General features: G+C 37.1%; 1 protein-coding gene across 11 annotated transcripts in view; it reads left to right on the top strand.

Moving 5' to 3' along the window:
- PROM1 (prominin 1) overlaps window positions 1-18,636 on the top strand; it is a 57,128-nt gene that overhangs the window by 26,826 nt on the left and 11,666 nt on the right. For all 11 annotated transcript variants that reach the window (XR_011903430.1, XR_011903428.1, XR_011903426.1 and 8 more), the window contains 13 exons: window positions 3,243-3,363; window positions 5,548-5,611; window positions 7,532-7,621; window positions 8,954-9,171; window positions 9,572-9,646; window positions 10,791-10,854; window positions 12,713-12,872; window positions 14,449-14,601; window positions 15,247-15,370; window positions 15,802-15,905; window positions 16,315-16,399; window positions 17,212-17,358; window positions 17,627-17,698. Coding sequence is in view for 5 of the 11 variants with exons in the window: in XM_072335333.1 (XP_072191434.1) it covers window positions 3,243-3,363; window positions 5,548-5,611; window positions 7,532-7,621; window positions 8,954-9,171; window positions 9,572-9,646; window positions 10,791-10,854; window positions 12,713-12,872; window positions 14,449-14,601; window positions 15,247-15,370; window positions 15,802-15,905; window positions 16,315-16,399; window positions 17,212-17,358; window positions 17,627-17,698 (1,477 nt within the window). In the remaining 6 variants the exon portion in view is untranslated. The remainder of the gene's footprint in view (window positions 1-3,242; window positions 3,364-5,547; window positions 5,612-7,531; window positions 7,622-8,953; window positions 9,172-9,571; window positions 9,647-10,790; window positions 10,855-12,712; window positions 12,873-14,448; window positions 14,602-15,246; window positions 15,371-15,801; window positions 15,906-16,314; window positions 16,400-17,211; window positions 17,359-17,626; window positions 17,699-18,636) is intronic.

Below are 18,636 nucleotides of genomic sequence, written 5' to 3'. Positions count from 1 at the left end.
CCCTCCCCCCCAAATATAGCAAAAAAAAAAAGGTTTTCTACAGAGATGTGCTCTCTGAAGGCTTCCTCAAGGAGAAGTATAAGGAAGCAAGTAAGAGTTGTGATTATGTACTCAGTTGTTTGTTTTAAAGTGCATAGGCTTTACATTCCCTAGAAGGTGCATTTTGTGATTGAAATACTTCTCTTGGTAGAGCATCATGGTGTTTGTCATTTCATTTTCCTGTATTGATACTGCCATACAAAATCGAGACATTTTAATTTATTTTTAGTGAAAATCTATGTGCCATGCTTAATACCAGTCATAGGAACTGGTTTAGCTGATAGGATAGACAAGCATGTGATTGGTTTTCTGTCCTTCGGAGAGATGGTGGTGTTGAGTTTTATTCTGAAGTCGTATGTATAAAGTTGTAGTTGTTATGTATAATGTGCTAGGCAAAGCTAAGTCTGATGGGATGGAAACTGTGTTGGTATATTGACAAATCCCTCACTGAGGCTTCATAGAAAGCACTTGAGCTGTGTGGAACTGATAACATGCATTGTTCAGAATCTGGGAATCAACCTTAATTAGAAGATTTGGTGAGCAGGTTAGTACAGAAAGCTCCAATCCACTACTATGTTGTGTCTGCTGTTTGGTGGGGAGGAAGGTGCCATTTACCCAATATGTAAATCAGTTCTGTTTCTATTCTGTGAGTTGAATATTTTTTAGCAAGCACAGCTAAAGGAAAGGCTTACGACCCCCCTGTAACTGGAGTAGTGACTTCTGTATCTCTGTGACACATGACTAGGAGCTGAGCATGGAGGATCCGACTCCTGAGTAGCCTGTTTAAACAGTTCTCAGATGATCTTTTTGTTCCTCCTTTATGCTTTTTTTTTTTTTTTTTTTGTTGTAGCTGCTTACTGAATGTTGACTCAAGGTTCAGTTATATAATAAATAGATCTTTTTTTTTTCCTCTCTCGTGCTGTGTATTTGTTTAGTTGCATTCAGAATGTAGCTGTGGTTGTTCCGGATGTATCAGCTGTATAAAGTATCTCCCCCTATCCCATGTCCTCCCACCCCTTCCATTTAGGAGACCGAAGAGAAAAATGATCATGCTCAAATCTCACAAAGTACTGTTTTGTTAGCTTGAAATTGACCTTTCTAGTCTGTGAGCATAACTCTGAAAAGGCATAAAAATGCTGGCAGCCCAAAGAACAAAGATGGCATTATAAACCAAGTCCACAGAGGGACACGCAAATGTTTGCTTTTCCTGATAGCTTCAGATAGTTTGCCTTCAGATTTCAGGAGGAAGAAAAATATTTGACTACCTTAATAGAAAAATATTCTCAGAACTGTTAGCATTACTGTAGAAGGAAGACTAATTACATGTTGTATGTGTCCAAAATGTAAGTAACCATTGGAGGTTGCTCAGGTTCTTCGCATTTTGTGCATCCTAAGTTCATTGTTAGCAATTGTTGGCATCCTAAGTTCATTGGTAGCAGATGATGTTAATGGTTGCACAAGGGCTTGGCCATGTTGGAAATATAGCTGCCCCTGGCTGTTAGTTAAGTAGTAAGGTGAGTGATGGTGGCCCTTGGCTTGTGACTTCTTTTGGGAAGGTAGCTGGTAGTCAACATTAAAGGCTGGACTGAAACTCTAATATAGGGGAAGTCATCTCTAACTTTGTCATGCTCTGAAACCAAACTTCCTACTGAGTGTTTGTCAGCAGCAAAAGGTCTTGTACTTGAGAGCAGGGGAGCAAGCCTTCACCATGTGTGGGAAAGCTAAAATAGGAAAAGTGAAATAAAGATGAAGATTTGTTTGGGATCAGGGATAAAAAGAGGAGATGAGCCTCATCAGAGTGTTTGCTTCTGTCTTGTTGAGATGCATATGTCACGTTATTCTAGGTACTCACCATCCACCATCTGATTTCTCATCTGAGTGCCTATATTATGGCTTACTTTGAGCTCAAATTCTCTGGAGCAAGAATTTTATTTACTGTAATTTGCCCAGTAGGGAGATAGAATAAGTTTCCTTTAAGTCCTATTTTAAAATGATTAGGGCTTCTTGATGCCAGCACATGAAGTTTGTCAGTTTGAGAGGAGTCCAGTGCCTTTCATAACGGTGACTCCCTTCTGTCATTTGGATGTCTGTAATGTTTGTTTTCAAGATGCTGCCTAATTACTAGTACTGAGCTGTTATACACAATTGAGGGACTGAACTAATGCATCATCCAGAAATGCCTGTAATGTATCTGGCTGCAGGCTCCAGGCAGTGCTTCCCTTTGGGGATGCATCATGCCTCTGATGAGTGCTGTCTACCAGTTAAACCTTACAGCACTGAGTGGGTTTGTGTTCAGCCTGCTCTGGCAGCTCACAACACTGCATCCCTACCTGAGGCTGCTCTGCATGTCTTCTGGTACCTGTAACTGCAAAAGATTGTTCCCAATTGAAAGGTTAGTTGTTATGAGTATGAGATGGGTTTAAAACAAACAAAAAAAAATCATGCTGTTTATTTTACGTCTCAACTAAACAAACAAACAAACAAAACTATTTTGTACACTGTGAAAGACTTTGGAGGCTCTCATGGGATTTTTAATTGCCTTTTCATTTGATGTTTGTGCAGATCTACCGTGTTTTGATTAGAATTTTGCAGTGGGGATGATCCAATAGGAAATAATTAGTGGCGGTGCTGATTGCAAGTCTTATCTTGCTTCCCACTTTTTGTTTTATTATCAGGAAATGTTTATGTTTTTTAGAGCTAATGGAAACTATTTTTAAAATATGTATATAATTATGTAAATAAATAGAACCATTATGAGCAAATGTTGCTGAAGTTTTCAAATGTAAAATATTCCTTTTCATAGTTATTTTATGAATGTTTGTGGCTATGTCAGCATTAATGATACTGGTGAAGGAGTGTAACACTGATAAGCTGCGTACAATTTACATGTTTGCTGATGCTGTCAGTGCAGATGGGTAAGTGCCTGTAAATTTATTTGCTTCTGAAGTCTGTGGAATAACTCTGCTTTTTCTTTTCTATATTTTAATCAGTAGCACCATATCTGCCCTGACAGCTGATTCCTCTATTCTGTCTATTGGTGGATATGAGATAACATAGTAAGAAAGACAAAGCATAAACTTGGGGAGACCTTTATTTTCATGACGTTAGAGGTTGTGTTTTTTTTTTTGCTGTATCATTTGTCTGGTTTAAAATGTTAGGGCAGGCATTCACTGTAATAAATGTTTTATCTGTATTTTTTGTAGCGTTGGAGTGCTTTGTGCATATGCTGCCAACCAACACTTAACTAGTCAAGTCCGAGGAGCAAAGAAACTGGTCAACAGTAATTTCAAAGATCTGAAAGTTTTCCTTAACGACACTCCAGCGGTAAAGAATTTGTTCTTTATAGGGAACAAGGGGGGGAGGAGAGAACTATAAGGAAGAAGTATTGCAGAAAATAATCATTTCTTTCTATTTGGTTAAAATGACAACCAACGGTGTGGTATTAATTCTTTGTGTGTCACTCTCATAAAGTAGAGTGAATGAGATGTGGTTAGAAGCTTTCACGTGACCGTAAATGTTTGATAACAAACATTATTTGAGTAGCTTTTGAACTCTGTTGCATCTGGGGAGTGCTGTTAAATTTTTCAGTATTGGGAGTTGATTGTATGCAGTTATTAATTTGGGCAAGGTGTTGTGACAGCCTGATGATGCAGGCATATGTCAGGAAGTGGAGGTTGCATCAGGAAACTCTTGAGACAGGTTGCCTTTTGTGGACCTGGAGCTACTTTGGGGCACTGAGAGAAAGCTTGCAGTGCAAGGAAAAAACCAATGCCCTCAGAACCCACCAGATGCCTCTTCACTGAGTGATTATACTCATAAGCATATGACAGGAAATATTAGAGTAGAAAATCTTCTTACATGGGAGAAGCTATTCTAATAGAGAAAAAAATAGACACTAGCTATAAAGTTGAGAAGAACACTAGAACTATGGAATTTAAAAGTGTCGGACTTAAACACTTGTGCCAGGAGTTCCTCAAAGTTCCAGTCGTGTAGTAGGTTTTTAGTTCATATGCAGAATTATTACTTTTTCTTTCTTAGACTCGATAGCACTTGATTATGCAATCACTAGGTACGTCTTACAAGTCATTTTTGGCAGACGAAGTACACTGATACCATGTATAAACACGCGCATTTAAGAATTTCTTGAAGATAAGGACTTGCATTTCTTTAAAAAGTTATGGAATTCAATTCATTGGCTATAAGCTTTGAATTCCTAGCTGATGTCCTTGCCTCGTGAGTATGAGGTGTATAACATAGGAGGATTTGAAAATAGTCACATGTAAAGAGTTCTTGTTATAGCAGATTAGCAGACTACGCGATTGCTGGTGCTAACACTATTAAATATGCGAATCGCATTTGGTCTGTGACATTGCTGGAAACAGTGCAAGACTTACTGACCTGCAAAGTGTTAGTCCTCAGGTCTGTCTAAGAAAACCAACCAACCAACACCAAAAAAACCTACATCTTTCTTGGTAGGAAAAGCCCTTTTTATTCTTTTCCCCTTTCATTAAAAAAGAAAACAACAAAGCAAAACAAACAAGTCTGTCTCCTACTTTGTCATTTAATTACATTCACTGCTGTATGATGTATGGGGTTGTTTTGTGGGTGTTTTTTAGTTTCTTTTTTAATACACAGCACTGAAAACCTGAGGCTGCAAGCCAGATACACTTCTGTGCACATCTGAGTCACTTCTGTTTAAAATTGGAAGCCCGTTTACAGTGCATATTAACTTCTGCATGACTCGGTTAGGATTCACACTGCATTACTTTACACATGCAGAAATCAATCAAAGTGACTTCGTATCTGTAGCAAGATTTCTTCCTGGGATAGTTATTTAATAGCCTTTTGTACAGAACCAGGAACTGGTGATAACTAAGTTGATATTGTATATTGATGCAGTGCCTTGGTGGAATCCAAGCTGCGACTGGACCAGATCTGTTTATCAGTGAAACCATTTGTGTTAAGGCAGAATGACCAGCTGCTTTTGTTAGGGAAACTCTGAGAGGCTGTCCCCATAAAAGCCACTCTGGACAGTGAATTTCTTCAGAACCACTATCCCATAAATTTGCTGCACATTTTTATCTCAAGAGAGATCATCTTTTACTAGAGAATCACATCAGAGTGATGAAGACACGCACAAATATACTGTGCCTCACTGGAAGCCTTCGTGTTGCCCAGTTCCTGCTACGTAACATTTTTAAGTAGAGTCTTCTTCCCCAGAGATCTTTCAGTAATGTACATTTCCCAATAAAACACATCGTTTTATGTGCAGTTGTGCCAAGCAGGGTTTTAAAATATTTAGTTAACTGAAAACAGTAGAACTCCGGAATTTGGGGGAAGGGAGGGGAATACTGCACAAATATTTGGAGTGTTACAAAGTGTGGCAATTTCTGACTCATTATTTGAAAGTATTACTTTTTTTCTTTTTTTTCTTTTTTTTCTTTCCAATTACTGTAATAGTTTTTTATATCATTTTTTCTTTTTTTTCTTTTTTTTTTTTTTTCCCAGCAAATTGACTACTTGGTGAGCCAGTACAACACAACCAAGGATAAAGCGCTCTCTGACCTAAATAGTAAGTACTTTGATTTAGAGGGGGTTAGTGATGTGCTGTTTATTTAAAGCCTTCAATAAGATAATGTAAACAGCTCATAATGCAAAGGGAAATTTGAATTAAGATTATATGGTTTGCAAGCATTATTACTGTTCTTAGTATTAAGTGAGACTAAAATCTGAGATTCAGCTGTTGCTGTGGTACTGATAGATCTCTGTGTTTGTTTATTTTTGTTGTTGTCTTTTTGTCCTCTACTCAACTAGAAGTTGAGATGCACATTTATCTTCTTTCCAAAGCTGCTTATTGATTGTATTTGGCACTTCAGGATGAGCAGTTGAAGAACAAGAAATGACACTTGAGATACAGTTGCTTCACCTTCTCCTTCAGTGTGGTCATGATAGGAGGCGTCACCTTTTAAACCTTTCAATAAGCAGAAACAACCAAAAACCAAACCACTGAATTTTTTCAGAACTTAAGCATCACTCTTCAAAAACGGCGATAATAGAAAAGACCAATTATACTCAGTATAGATTAGAATTCAGTATACATTATTAACATGTACTGATAAACATGTGAGGTTGTGTACAGGTCTGCATTTCAGACTGAAGTGCAGTGCAGAAATATCAAAACTGATTGTGAACAGGATTGCTGGAAGCAAAGATAGCAACTTTGGATTCCTAGAGTCAATACTTTGGTATCAGCTTAAAGCATGTTATAAGGACAGTTTTCAGTGCAGTGAGCTTGATATACCTCCAAGTCAGTGTGTCTATTAATGATCACTAAAGCACACTGAAGTCAGTAGCCAAAGCAGTATTTGCACATATTCCTAATTGTTTCCATGCCAGAACACTCGTGTATAAAAAAGTGGGCATTGTATAAGTCTTTAAAAACAAGAGCACTAGCTGAAAAATAAATTAATATCTGCACTTCAAGTACTAGCTTCTAGCTTTCAAACCAACAACTCAAATTAAATATTTATTTACTCTCAGTGCGAGTTTAATATGTTAGCTAATAGGAACCTAACTGGATCTGTGATAGGAGAGCTCATCAATAAATAAAGATAGCTTTTATTTTCTTGTACAGTACTGAGATACCAGAATTAAGTGTGTGACACCTGAGGACAAAAGGATTTCATTAAAAGGGAATCAATTGTAGAATGAACCTCCAGAGAAATGTAGATGAATTCGGTTTGCCCACCCTAAGGAAATGCTGAAAGTCTTTTCTGCTTGATAAAAATTCTCAACCCAAGCTAGAAATGTAAGTCTTGACAGTAATGGATGCTTCTGTAGCATTCAGTATTCCAATCTCATCAGGAACAAAAGCTCCAAGAGCTGTTTGCTGTAACCTGAATTCAGAGGAGACCCAGCAAATACCTGAAGGATGCATTGCATTGAGATGCTTCACCAATCTCAGCTCTGCATCTGTCTGTCTCCTGCACACACCCATTCTCATTTTTACTGAACTAAGATGATTTCTGCTTATGGGCAGTGAGGCAGGAGGGCTCGGAGGGAGGAGATGGATCTGCGTGAGCCTGAAGTCAGCACTGAATGCTGAGGGACAGGCTGGCAGCCATGCATAACACGCTTAAAGGATTTTGGCGAGGATGGTTGTCAGGTCTGGGCTGTGGGTCACCTTGACATGTCAGGAATGGGAGAAGGGAAAAGAAACTGTTTCCTTATTTTTCTCTCACTACAGAGCCATAGCTTGTAGTGAATGAGTATGCCACAAAATTCCTGTCAGATGTTAGACCTTGTTAAGACTACTTTTGAATATAATCTGTTTCCATAATAGGTAGTAATTGCCATAAAAATAACTGTATCAGGCCTTAGAGAAATTGTAGTACTTCTTGTATACTTCATTCAGAGATCGGTAGCACCTATACTAAAAGGTAGTTAAAGCTGAACTAGCATGTGATAGTTTTTTCATCTCTCCATGATGCAGATGTTGGACCTTTGCTTGGTAGCAGAGTTCAAGAACAGCTGGGGAAAGAAGTACGTCCCGCACTTGATGCAGCGTTGACAATGGCAGGAGGTAAAGATGTGCATGTTCTTGTATTAATATTCTGTTGCCATGGGAAGACAGGCTTCATTTTTTTGGTGCGCAATGTGGGATTGCTTTATGCAGTACCATGATTCTACTTAGCATTTTTCAACATGCCTTGATGTTTCTTTTAAAATGAGACTGTCCAGTAGATTTATAAGTGTATTTAAAAAGTAAACCAAGACATAAGAGCCATTGTTGATGTCTGGTTTCAGCAGACATTGAAGGCAAATGGAATCTGCAATCCCCACTTCAGTGGGGGGATTACAGTGATTATAAAGAAGACTAGGAAGGCTGTGCTCTCAGATCTGTCCATAGGTCTTTGCAGGCTAGTCTTTGACAGGTCTGTGGTTGAGTGTCATCACTGTCAAGCCTACTATGAGAGTGCCAACAACCATCATTTCTTGATTGTATCTTGGAATTCATTGTTGTTTTTGCATTGTTCCATCTCCCTTTTATAGAAAGTATTCCTTTATTCATTATTCTTTTGAAGGTTTTCTTTTTTCGCGAATCAGGTGCACATTACAGAGTAAAGTGAAAATCATCCTTAAACTTGAGTCACTTGGTGGGTTATTTAACCCATGAATTCTCTTTCAAATTCTTTCTCGTTCATTCATCATCATTCTCCTTTTTTTTTGCTTTATTTCTCTTATTTGTCTTGAAGTCAAAGTGGAAAGGGCTATCAAAGGTAAAAAAAAATTAAATTAAAAAAAAAAGAGAACCTTGTGTTGTGTGAAGTGTGCTTTATTTTTGTACACTTGTGCATTTTTAGTTGTATCTGTGTGGTTTTTGTCTTAAAACTACTGTTTAGTGTTCTTTTGTGTTGTGTGGTTGGGACAAAATCTAAAGGCAGACAAGTGTTAACGTGAATTAGTGCTTAGCTGATGCAACTTGATTTCTTTTCCTTTCCTCATGCAGCCACATAATTCTTGAGTTGGACTACAGCTGACCTTAAAAATACTATTTTGTGGATACGGACTTCCTTTTGAATTCTAACAACCAAAATTGAAAATCTTTATTAAAACAACTGGGTTAGAAGAAAGAGAGAATGAGTAGAAGAGAGTAATCTGAAAAGTGGGTAGAATCTCAATAAAAGTAGGTTGAGCACATTGGTTTGTTTGTAGGAGAAGGATAAGTGATCTGTTTTTATGAACGTAAACGTATTTGGTGCTAGAGGGTTTTTTCTGGGAGGGGTGGAAAGATCATTTAAATCAGTATTGTCAAGAAGCTCATGGTGTTTACACGTGTATTCACACTTTCCCTCTGCAATGGTTTCTAGTTTCTAACTAAAGGTATTTTAAAAAATGATTTTCGTTCTTGCAGCAATCAGAGAAACGAAGGAAGCACTGGAAAATGTGAGCGTCTCTGTAGAAGTTTTGCAGGAAGGCACCGAGAGGCTTCATGCAAACTTGACGGATGTTAAAATGCACCTGAGCAACACCCTCAATGATTCTGCATGCGCTGCAGCTCAGGCTGCCTCAACTTGCAATATCATCAGGAATTCATTAAATCAGCTGAACATTAATGCCAATTTCAGTGGGGTAAGAGAATGTTTTCTGACTCACAGTGTGACTTCCTCAAATAAGCCAGCTAGTATCTATGCAAGTTAATGGCTGGCACTTGTGAGATAAGTGACCTTCACTAACTGTGTTTCTGGGTAATTACAGTCAATGTTCTCATTTTCTGTGTGGAAAAAAAAATAAAATGTGTGTCAAGCAGCTACATTAAAGTGCTGCTATGGGCAGGAAAAGAATCTGCCCTCCCAAAAATGCTGAAGTTTAGCTTTGCTTTTGTACATCAAAGGTTTCAGGGTTATGCTACAAAGATTCTATTACAAACAGTCTTTCTTGTTTCTTTACCTTCACTCCTATCTTTGAAATTTTGAGTTAAGTAGTAAGACAGACACTTTGATGTGACTTAAGGACGCTTTTTGTTTCCTAGTTACCGGGGGTGAGCTCACAGCTTGCGAAGGTCAATGATGTCCTTAAAATAGACCTTTCTAGTCTGGTTCAGAAGGTATGTTTCACAACAAGCTCATAAACTACTAATTAATAAACTGGGATATGTGAGTATCTGTTGTTTTCAATTGGCTTTCCCAAGCAGAATTCTCTTATTCCCACCTCCTTGTTCCTCATGGTAGATATCTCTCTGTCTTATTCCATTGTTTGACCAAGATTTAGTGTTAAAAAGTGTGAATATGATGCTTTACATCCGCAGGATACTGCACGTCAAAAGTGTGTAGATAATGGTCTGCTTGAAAGAAGGATACTTAAAAAGCAAAAAAAAAAAGGAGAAACATGGATGTGCTAGCAAGCTTTACATTTTTTATTCAAAATAATAATAAGAAAAAGCTAAACATCCACGCTCTTCTAATCAGCTGTAGTGTATTCCTGTTATCTTGAAATGTGCATATTCAATCTTAAATCTGGTACAGTGGATCTAATGCAATAACTATTAGTATTTTTGCAAATCTGGCATAAGTAGAGCAGTTTAAAAACCTAGCAATCTGATAATGCTTGCTGGGAATAAAAGGACACTGTAGGGGATTGCAGGCTGTGTGCTGGAGACCCTCACCCTTGCTTGCCTATGAAGGGATCAGGTTTGCAGGAAAAGGCTTCAAGCCTCCACTGCAGTTGCTTCTCCTTTCTGTCAGTGTGAGCTCCTGAGCTTGGTCCCCACAGCTTTAATGTTTCCTCCCCTTCTCATTGAAGAAAATGGATTACAGCATTAACAAAAGTAGCTGGATTTCATTGTTTGTAACAAACATTTCATGTTAAAGAGGCATAGGATTGCAGAGGGTAAGTGTTTTACTGGTATGCAGTCACTCCCCTCACGTAGTGAGTCTTCATGTATGTGGTAGTTTTGTAGGAGTGAGAACTGTCTAGCAAAAGTACTATAAAGTTTGAGATGATTGTGACTGATGCGTGTGTTTTTAAATGTAGACATTTTATAAGGAATACCCTGGTGAGTGAATGAAACCTGAAATGCATCTTTATTTCTCCTTGAGCTTCTCTAACGTGCAGTAATGAGTTATGTTTTTCTTGGTATTACCGCATATATTTTACCGCGTGTGGACTTTCAGTCCTTGTCAGAAAGGAAAAAATTGCAAGTAACCTGGCCATGAGAAACTTATCCTAATTTTTCCAACTTTTATTCTTAGGGTTACGCAGCCTTTAATGATACTCCCGACTTAGTAGTGAATCAAACTAAGAACATCTTATCAGGTGAGGAAAATGGAAACTGCCTTTTCACTTTAACTATTTAATGTTAATACTTCTTCTTCAGTTACTGATGCATTTGTTTTCTTTTATTGATAATATATTTCCTGGGCTAAATGGTATCAAAAATTAAGTCTAAATCTTGTAAGATTTAGTTCCATGAAAAGCATAGGAAGTAAGTATATCTCAATATAAGACCCAAAATAAAGTCTAAAAATAGACCATATGCTATTTAATGGAAGAGTTCTATTTGCTGGGCATTGTACTACTCAAGTAACGAGATACCAGCTACACTCTGATATTTACTTTATTGGGTTGAAAGGCTAATTTGGCATGAGCAGTGGTGTATCTATGATGTATTTAGCTGTGTAGTTGTTTAAACAAACAAACAAATAAAGAACTCCACAGCAACGAAACAACTACCTGACCCTGCCTGCTGCTGTATCGAAATGTAGCAGATGGCAAAGGGGAGGTAAAAAATGTACCTTAATGTCTGCTTAATAATGCTTTATTACTCTGGCTTTAAACTGTGATTTTTTGACAGTACCTGGACACTTGACACTGACTGAAATGTAGTATAATGTATGTATACTAATCTGTTTTAATTTTTGTTCTTGCATTGTGGACCTGTTCTGCATAAAAATACAGCTGTTCCTTGTAAGTTTTTCTTTTCTTTTTGGTTTTTTCTTTGGCAAAATGAAACACAGTATGTATATAATTGTAGTATACTGTGTGAACTTGCCTAAAATGAGCCAGTTTTCTAAGAATGAGATGCTGTACTTTTCATTAGGAAATCTAACAAAGATTTGGTCATTTTCAATAACTGCCCATATCCATAAACACAGACCATCTTAATTTATCCATTATTATTTCTGCACTTTTTTGTTGTTATAAAACTGAGTTTCATTAGCAAATCAAACAAAACCAGCAGTTCTACTAGATAAATTTCATGTTCATTTGTTATTTTTTTAATGAGCATTTTGGTACCTGGTTGAGCTTGATTGGAAGAGAAACATCAGATCACACACCTGAAAACACATCCAGCTCTTGCTGGAGTAGGAGGAAGTGGTTTGGTCTGGTGGTTGGCAACCCTGCACATAGCAGGGGGGCTAAAACTAGATGATCCTTATGGTCCTTTTCAACACAGGCCATTCTATGATTCTGTGAAGGTGCTGCCTACTACCAAGTAGCAACCTCTAGATACACATTCTGCTGTTTCTCTAAGTCGAGAGAAGGGGAAGAGTAAACAGACATTGCATTTTGCAGATAAAGAGTATGTATGATAAGTGAATGAATCATGTCTTTGTGCATCTAGGTAGTGTGTATCTAAATTGTAAACATAGAGTTTGAGAAAAAAAATTGGCTTAATTGATCTTTATCTCAAGAGTGTTGCTAACTAATTGGAATGAATTTAGGTAATCTTTTTAAATGAGACTGGAAATAAGTGGTATAGATTATCAATATAAGCAGCCTAATTTATTTCAATGTTGTATTCCCAAAGGATGAAGTTTAAATAGATTTTGATCTCTTTCATAAACCTGGTGGCTAATTGTCTCATTCAGTGTTACCATTTGCAATGCTGCATGAAAAGCAAGATTTAAGCTGGCAAGATAAGCGACTCTGACTCAACATCTACATCTTTCATCATTAAACTGAATGCTAAATATAAAGTGTGCGTTTTAAAGTGCCATTGTGTTACTTTGAAGCTAAATGCTTTTGTTGCTTGCTCATCTTTACCTCGTGCTTGTCTTCATGGCTTGCCTTGTTATATGTGCAAAAAGGCTTAATAGCATTTTATAATGCATACATGGAATATATATTTCTTCTGTGAATCTGTGACAATGCAATACATTTGTTCTTTCAGATATCAAAAACGTGCTGGAATCCATTGGTTCAAATATCAGTAACTTCACAAAAGCTCTCCCTGTCCAGAAGATTATAGCAGATTTGACAGTATATCTGACACAGAGTGAAGCATATGTTCAAGATTATTTTCCAGTAGTGGAGCAGTATGATTTCTACAGGTATGAACATACTGAACAGGAAATAACACAGGAGTGAAGTGCTACCTACAGTTAATGCAGTAGCATGTAACTAATGTGTTAATGTAGTATTCTAATATTCTGAAAGGGCATTGAAACAATTAACGATGGGGAACGAAGTCAAGACTCTAGAAGGCAACTTCTTGGGGGTGTTTTAGTAAAGGCCCTGACTGCAGCTAACCAATCTGGGTGCTGTTCCAGTACAGAGATGACTTCTTCACTGCAGGCTTTCCTATCTTTTTTAGGGAGGACAGATGTCAGATGTAATACATGAGAAGCAGATAGTTTCATAATGTTAGGGTGACTCCTGTTTTTGGGACTTCTTTTTGTTGAGTTGCAGGCAAGTTGCTGGACTTCCTACTGCAAAGAAGTAGTAGCAAAGACTTTGCTTCCCACTTTGTAAATCTTTATGCTTGTTCAAACTGATGTAGTGCTTGTCCTTGTGAATGCATGGGTCTGTTACACACATTCTTTCTGTTCGTGACCTGAATGATTTCTATAATTGAAAAATAATTTCCTATGTTGAAGCATAAAGCTTTTTATTCCATACTGTTTGCTTTGTCAGGAATTTATTTAAATCCTCAAACTCATAAAGTTCTCCCTACATTTTGACATTTCTGTTGAACCTTTATCAAAAACTGCCTGTTTTAATCCGCTTCACTGCCATAGAATAAATGTGCTAATGATTTTAATACAGTTTTAAATGAAAGTGAGAAGGAGGCTGAACCTTAAGAACCCTTTTTTATAGTCATAATAACCTTTCTTTTAGCCTATTCAAATTTTTGTGATGAGACTTGAAAGGGAAAAGAAATATAAGAAATACAAGCTGGGAACATTGATGGTGGAAGAAAAAAGAGGAGGGAATTGGGGGAAGTTAAAAAGCTAGGAGTAGGTATGAGATGTGTGAATAAATGAATGCGCTCCATACATGTGATTTGGAAATATTACATAACTTTATTAAAAAGAACTGAAGTTCTGATCTTATCCAACATCTTTCTCCTGATCAAATTCCATAAACTGCTTGTAAGGTGTTCATTGAAAGCACTCCAGAACAGGCACATAAAGCTTAGGTTTGAACACCTTCAAATAAAGTTATTTTCAATTTCAGGCCCGATCATAACGGTGAGCAAAATATAGTAAGAACTGCAAAAGCAGTGATGTACTTCATGACTAACCACCAATCCATACACATAAACTTCTCATTTGCTTCTTGAACAAATAACCATTTGGCACAGAAGAGGCAGATTCATGTTTTGTTTCACTTTGAGTTTGAAGCTGCTGTACAAGCAACATACAGTAGCTGGACATCAGAACATCTATAAGGTTTGTTCCCCAGCCCTTCAGTGGCAGTTGTCTGTGATCGACCAGTGATTGGATTCCTAGCCCAAAATGTATGCTGGTGTAGGAAAACAGTTTTTTTTTTTTTTTGCTGACATTTGTTGCCCAGCAAGAATCACAACTGGGCCAGTTAGGAATATAGCATTGCCTCAAGTGTTCTGCAGGTCTTCAGTGTGTTCTTTATTTGCACCTAACCAGGCATTTGGGCTTTATTCCCTAGGTGGCTGGGTTGTCTCATTCTCTGCTGCATGGTGGTCCTGATTGTGATCTTTTACTATCTTGGGTTGCTATGTGGAACATGTGGTTATGATAAACATGCTTCTCCAACAACCAGAGGCTGCATTTCCAACACTGGAGGAAACTTTCTTATGGCGTGAGTTTCACTTACTTGTGAAAAAGAATATACATATAGGTACTTGTAAAAGGTGTTGTTTGTTTGTTTTTTAACTGATTTTTAAAGGACATATGCATGAAGAGAATTTTTATTACCAATGTTCGTCTTCTGAAATAAACAGGACATAAACATTCACCTAACATACTTACAGTGAAACACTTAGGTCTTCCTTGAAGGTCATAGCCTAATCTACTCTTGTATGAAAAGTATTATAGATAGTGACTATCAGTGTAAACCCATTTGGAAACTCCAGAACTGTATCAAATAATTGAAACTATAAATGGAATTTATAGGTTGTTGTTTTGTTTTGTTTTTAAATATATTGAAGCATTTGTTCAAAATAAAGGAAAATAAGCCATATGAGGAGGCTTCAAACACGTGACTTTGGTATCAAAGTCACTTCAGAAGGTTTGGTTCTGCTCTTGGACACTGCCAGTAGGAGTTTAAATATCATTTGTGTTGTATGCAGAAGAATGCTGTTGGAAAATACAAGTATTTTTTCCATCTGCCAGGTCTTATTCTCTACAAATGCCATAGCTGCTAATCACTGCTTTCACTGTTACTCAAATTATGTGTATTTTCTTCTTAAAAAACAAAAGCTTATCTAAATTATTTCTTTTTCAGTGGCGTTGGATTCAGTTTTCTTTTCTCCTGGGTGCTGATGATTGTAGTGGTGCTTACTTTTGTCACAGGAGGAAATATAGAAAAACTGGTCTGTGAGCCCTTTGAAGATAAAACTTTATTCAAGGTGAAGTTACTCATATTCAAATGATTGAACAATGAATAGGTTCCCTGCAAGTCTTAACAGTCTTGTCAGTTATGCATGGTGTATTATTTTTTTTGGGGGACACCACAAGTGAGTTTGGATCTGTTGTTGCTTTCCATTTGCACACTGAGCGGAGGCTTTCATCCTTTCTTGATTTAATTTGCTTTGCAGTGTAAATACTGCATGCCCATCTTCTATCAGAAATGAATTTTATTGTAGTTCAGCATTTCTCGGTGACTTAGAGCTTTAATATTAACTTTCTATACCAGAGAGATTGAATTTGCTCTTCTGCTTTTATTTCCATCAGTGAGTGATAAGCTTAGATGTGGAAATGTGTCAAAAGATCACATAGGAATATACTCATGCATTGAAAACACAGTATTACGGTAACATCACTGAATTTTATCTCCTAGGTTTTGGATACTCCCTACTTACTAAACCAGCATTGGAAAAACTATCTTTCTGGAATCCTTTTTAAAAATCCAAATATTAACTTGACTTTTGAAAAAGTATACAGGTATGTGAATTTAAGGGTCAAGATTTAGTTCCATTTATACCTGTGTTTTGTGTTATTTTCCAGCTTTGTATTTCAGGCACACACAGAAATCTGACAATGTTCTGATTTTCTGGTGAACTGCTAGTAAAAGTGATCTTCTATCAATGAGTTATTAGGGATGGTCTCAACGTAATATGGTGCAATAGCAGCAGTTGAGCTCCTCCAAATACTGTTTCATATCTCTGAGACCATCAGAAATTGTTAATTACTTGTTTTCTTACATACAAAGCTTCAAAAAATATAGTCAGAGCACTTTTTTAACGGATTGTTTTTTTTGTAAATGTGAAAATATTGTTAATCGTTCCCTTTACCCTCTGTCCTTGTGGTGATTTTCAGGCTGATGTATGTATTTTTAATTTTATTGTTGTAGTGATTGCAAGGAAAACAAAGGAATTTATACTTCCCTTCATCTAGAACACCTGTTCAATATCAATGAATTTTTGAATATTAGTATGGTAAGTAAGGAATGTTTGAGTGTGTTCATGAATATTTTTGAGGGCTAAAGACATATTTAGTCTTGAACACGACATAGTATGTCCAAGCTTTAAAGGATTTTAGATCTTAACATGCAGTAGGAGACAAGAACTGTCCAACCTGATTTGAAAGGAATTCCTATCATACTTATGTGGTCTTGGATACAATATGCTGTGCTTTTAAGAATGTTTCCAGCTTTGGAATAGAGGAGAGAGGGATAAGATAAAATATTTTCAGTTAAGCTGTACTAACACATGGGTGTGCTATGTTTGGTTATCTCTAATACTGACCTGCATTACAGCAATACTTTGGGGTCTGTGTTCCATTCTGCCAAGTTTTGTTTCTACACTTAATGCATATGGTCTTTGTCCCAGATAATATATAATTATTTATCATGTTCATAAGATACATGTAGCTACATATATATGTATACATACAATAGAATGTATTTATAATATACAGTAATTATACAGCGATGAATGAGAGTCACTGAAGTTTGTCTGAGTTTCCATATGGTAGAGGCTGAGAAGAGAGTAATTCATTGGTAGGAAAGCTGCACAGGTGGGCTAGAATATGGCATGGATGGGCTGTGTGGGTATTGCAGGGAAGGGAAAGACCTCACCTGGATTCTGTTGAAGCTAAGTAAACTAACCAGATGTAAGTGAAAGGGAAGTTGTTTGTGTGCTTCTTCATGGAAATGATCAGTCAGGAAAAGAGAGATGCTTTCATATGAAATGAGGGATATAGAGATGTACCAGCTGCAAACTACCTCTATGTTTCATTTCTTTCTCAGTATACAGAAGATGTAGCGCTTAGAATTGAACATATTCAGATAAACCTCAGCAAAATCATTCTGCTAGATGAAATTGGGAAAGAGAATCTTCTGAATTTCAGCTCTTCAGGAATAGAAGGAATAAACTTCGGAGCATATTTGACAGAGGTGAGACCACTGTAATCTAGGTATGTGGCTGGAACAAAGCATAAAAATACATGTACCTTCAGCAGTGGGCGAAACAGAGACAAATCTGCTTTTGTCTGGAAGGGGAGGTATTGAAGATGCATAAAACATGGTGCAAAACCATTTCAGTAGTTAAGTTCATTAAACATTTGAAGAAATGAAGGATGAACAACATACGAGACATGATTAAGTGCATTCTGCCTGTGCAGTAATACTCTTTTCTTTCTGTGCTGTTCAAATCTTGTTTTAGATCAATAAAAGTGTTACCAAGGTTGATCTTTTGTCATTTGCTAATGACTTAGAAGCAAGAGCAGACCAACTGGTAAGTTTAATTCACCAATATAATAATTTCTTTCATTTTACTGATTACGTATTGCCAAATATTTAGTCTTTGTATGGGAGAGTTCTTGTACTTTGGACGCACATACCTGGTTCATTGTCACATAAGGAAAAACTTTGAAAAAAAAGTGTTGTATATGACCTAATTCTTGAGTTTTATATGTTAGTAGTTGTACAACTTCTGCTTTGGAATTTCATTTTATGAAGTTACACAGTTTCCTTGAGAAGTCGCTGAAGCCCACTGCAGTATTTCCTGTGATGTTTTCTATATCTTAGGTCCCAGCAGAAAAATTGCTTAGATCATGGTGCTGTGTAGTGTTTGTTGAATGTAGACACACTGGCATTGTTGAAAGACTAGAACAGCTTGCCCACAAATGAATGTGCAAAGTGCCACAGCTGTATTAACAGATAATAAATACTCAGTTGATTCATTTGTATCTGTGTCAAGGTCACCTTCTATTTATTTTTCAAAATGAGAGTCAGTTTGGATTCTAGATTACTTTGCTCAGACCCAAAACAAATTCACACATTGTGGTATGGGAGAGTTATACTACACATGTTCTACTCGTACAGTCATTAGGATCACAGAAGGACACAGACAGCAGAGTGAGAACTTGCTGTTTGTAATTTATCAGATTTCCATTCCTTCTCCAGAGGGAGGGCAGCACTAGTAGAGGTCGCTGTTGTGTTTCTGCATAAATTGATCACTTGTGTTGCATTTATTTTTCTGCCAGACCTGCACTCATGATTTTTTGGTATTGTAGTTATCCTCTGAGCACACTGGATGAGTCACATATTGTCTGTTTACCCATTTAAGTTGTCTGCTGGCTGGAACTGATGCCAAGAGCTTTGGCTACACTGCGTTTCCATTTTTATTCTGCCATTTTAAAGGTTATAAGATGGAGAGTTTTTGTTTGGTGA

This window comes from Excalfactoria chinensis, chromosome 4 (assembly GCF_039878825.1).
Source record: "Excalfactoria chinensis isolate bCotChi1 chromosome 4, bCotChi1.hap2, whole genome shotgun sequence".
In the NCBI taxonomy this organism is placed as follows: domain Eukaryota; kingdom Metazoa; phylum Chordata; class Aves; order Galliformes; family Phasianidae; genus Excalfactoria; species Excalfactoria chinensis.
The sequence above is the reverse complement of the archived record's forward strand: the minus strand, read 5'-3'. Positions and strand labels throughout refer to the sequence as shown.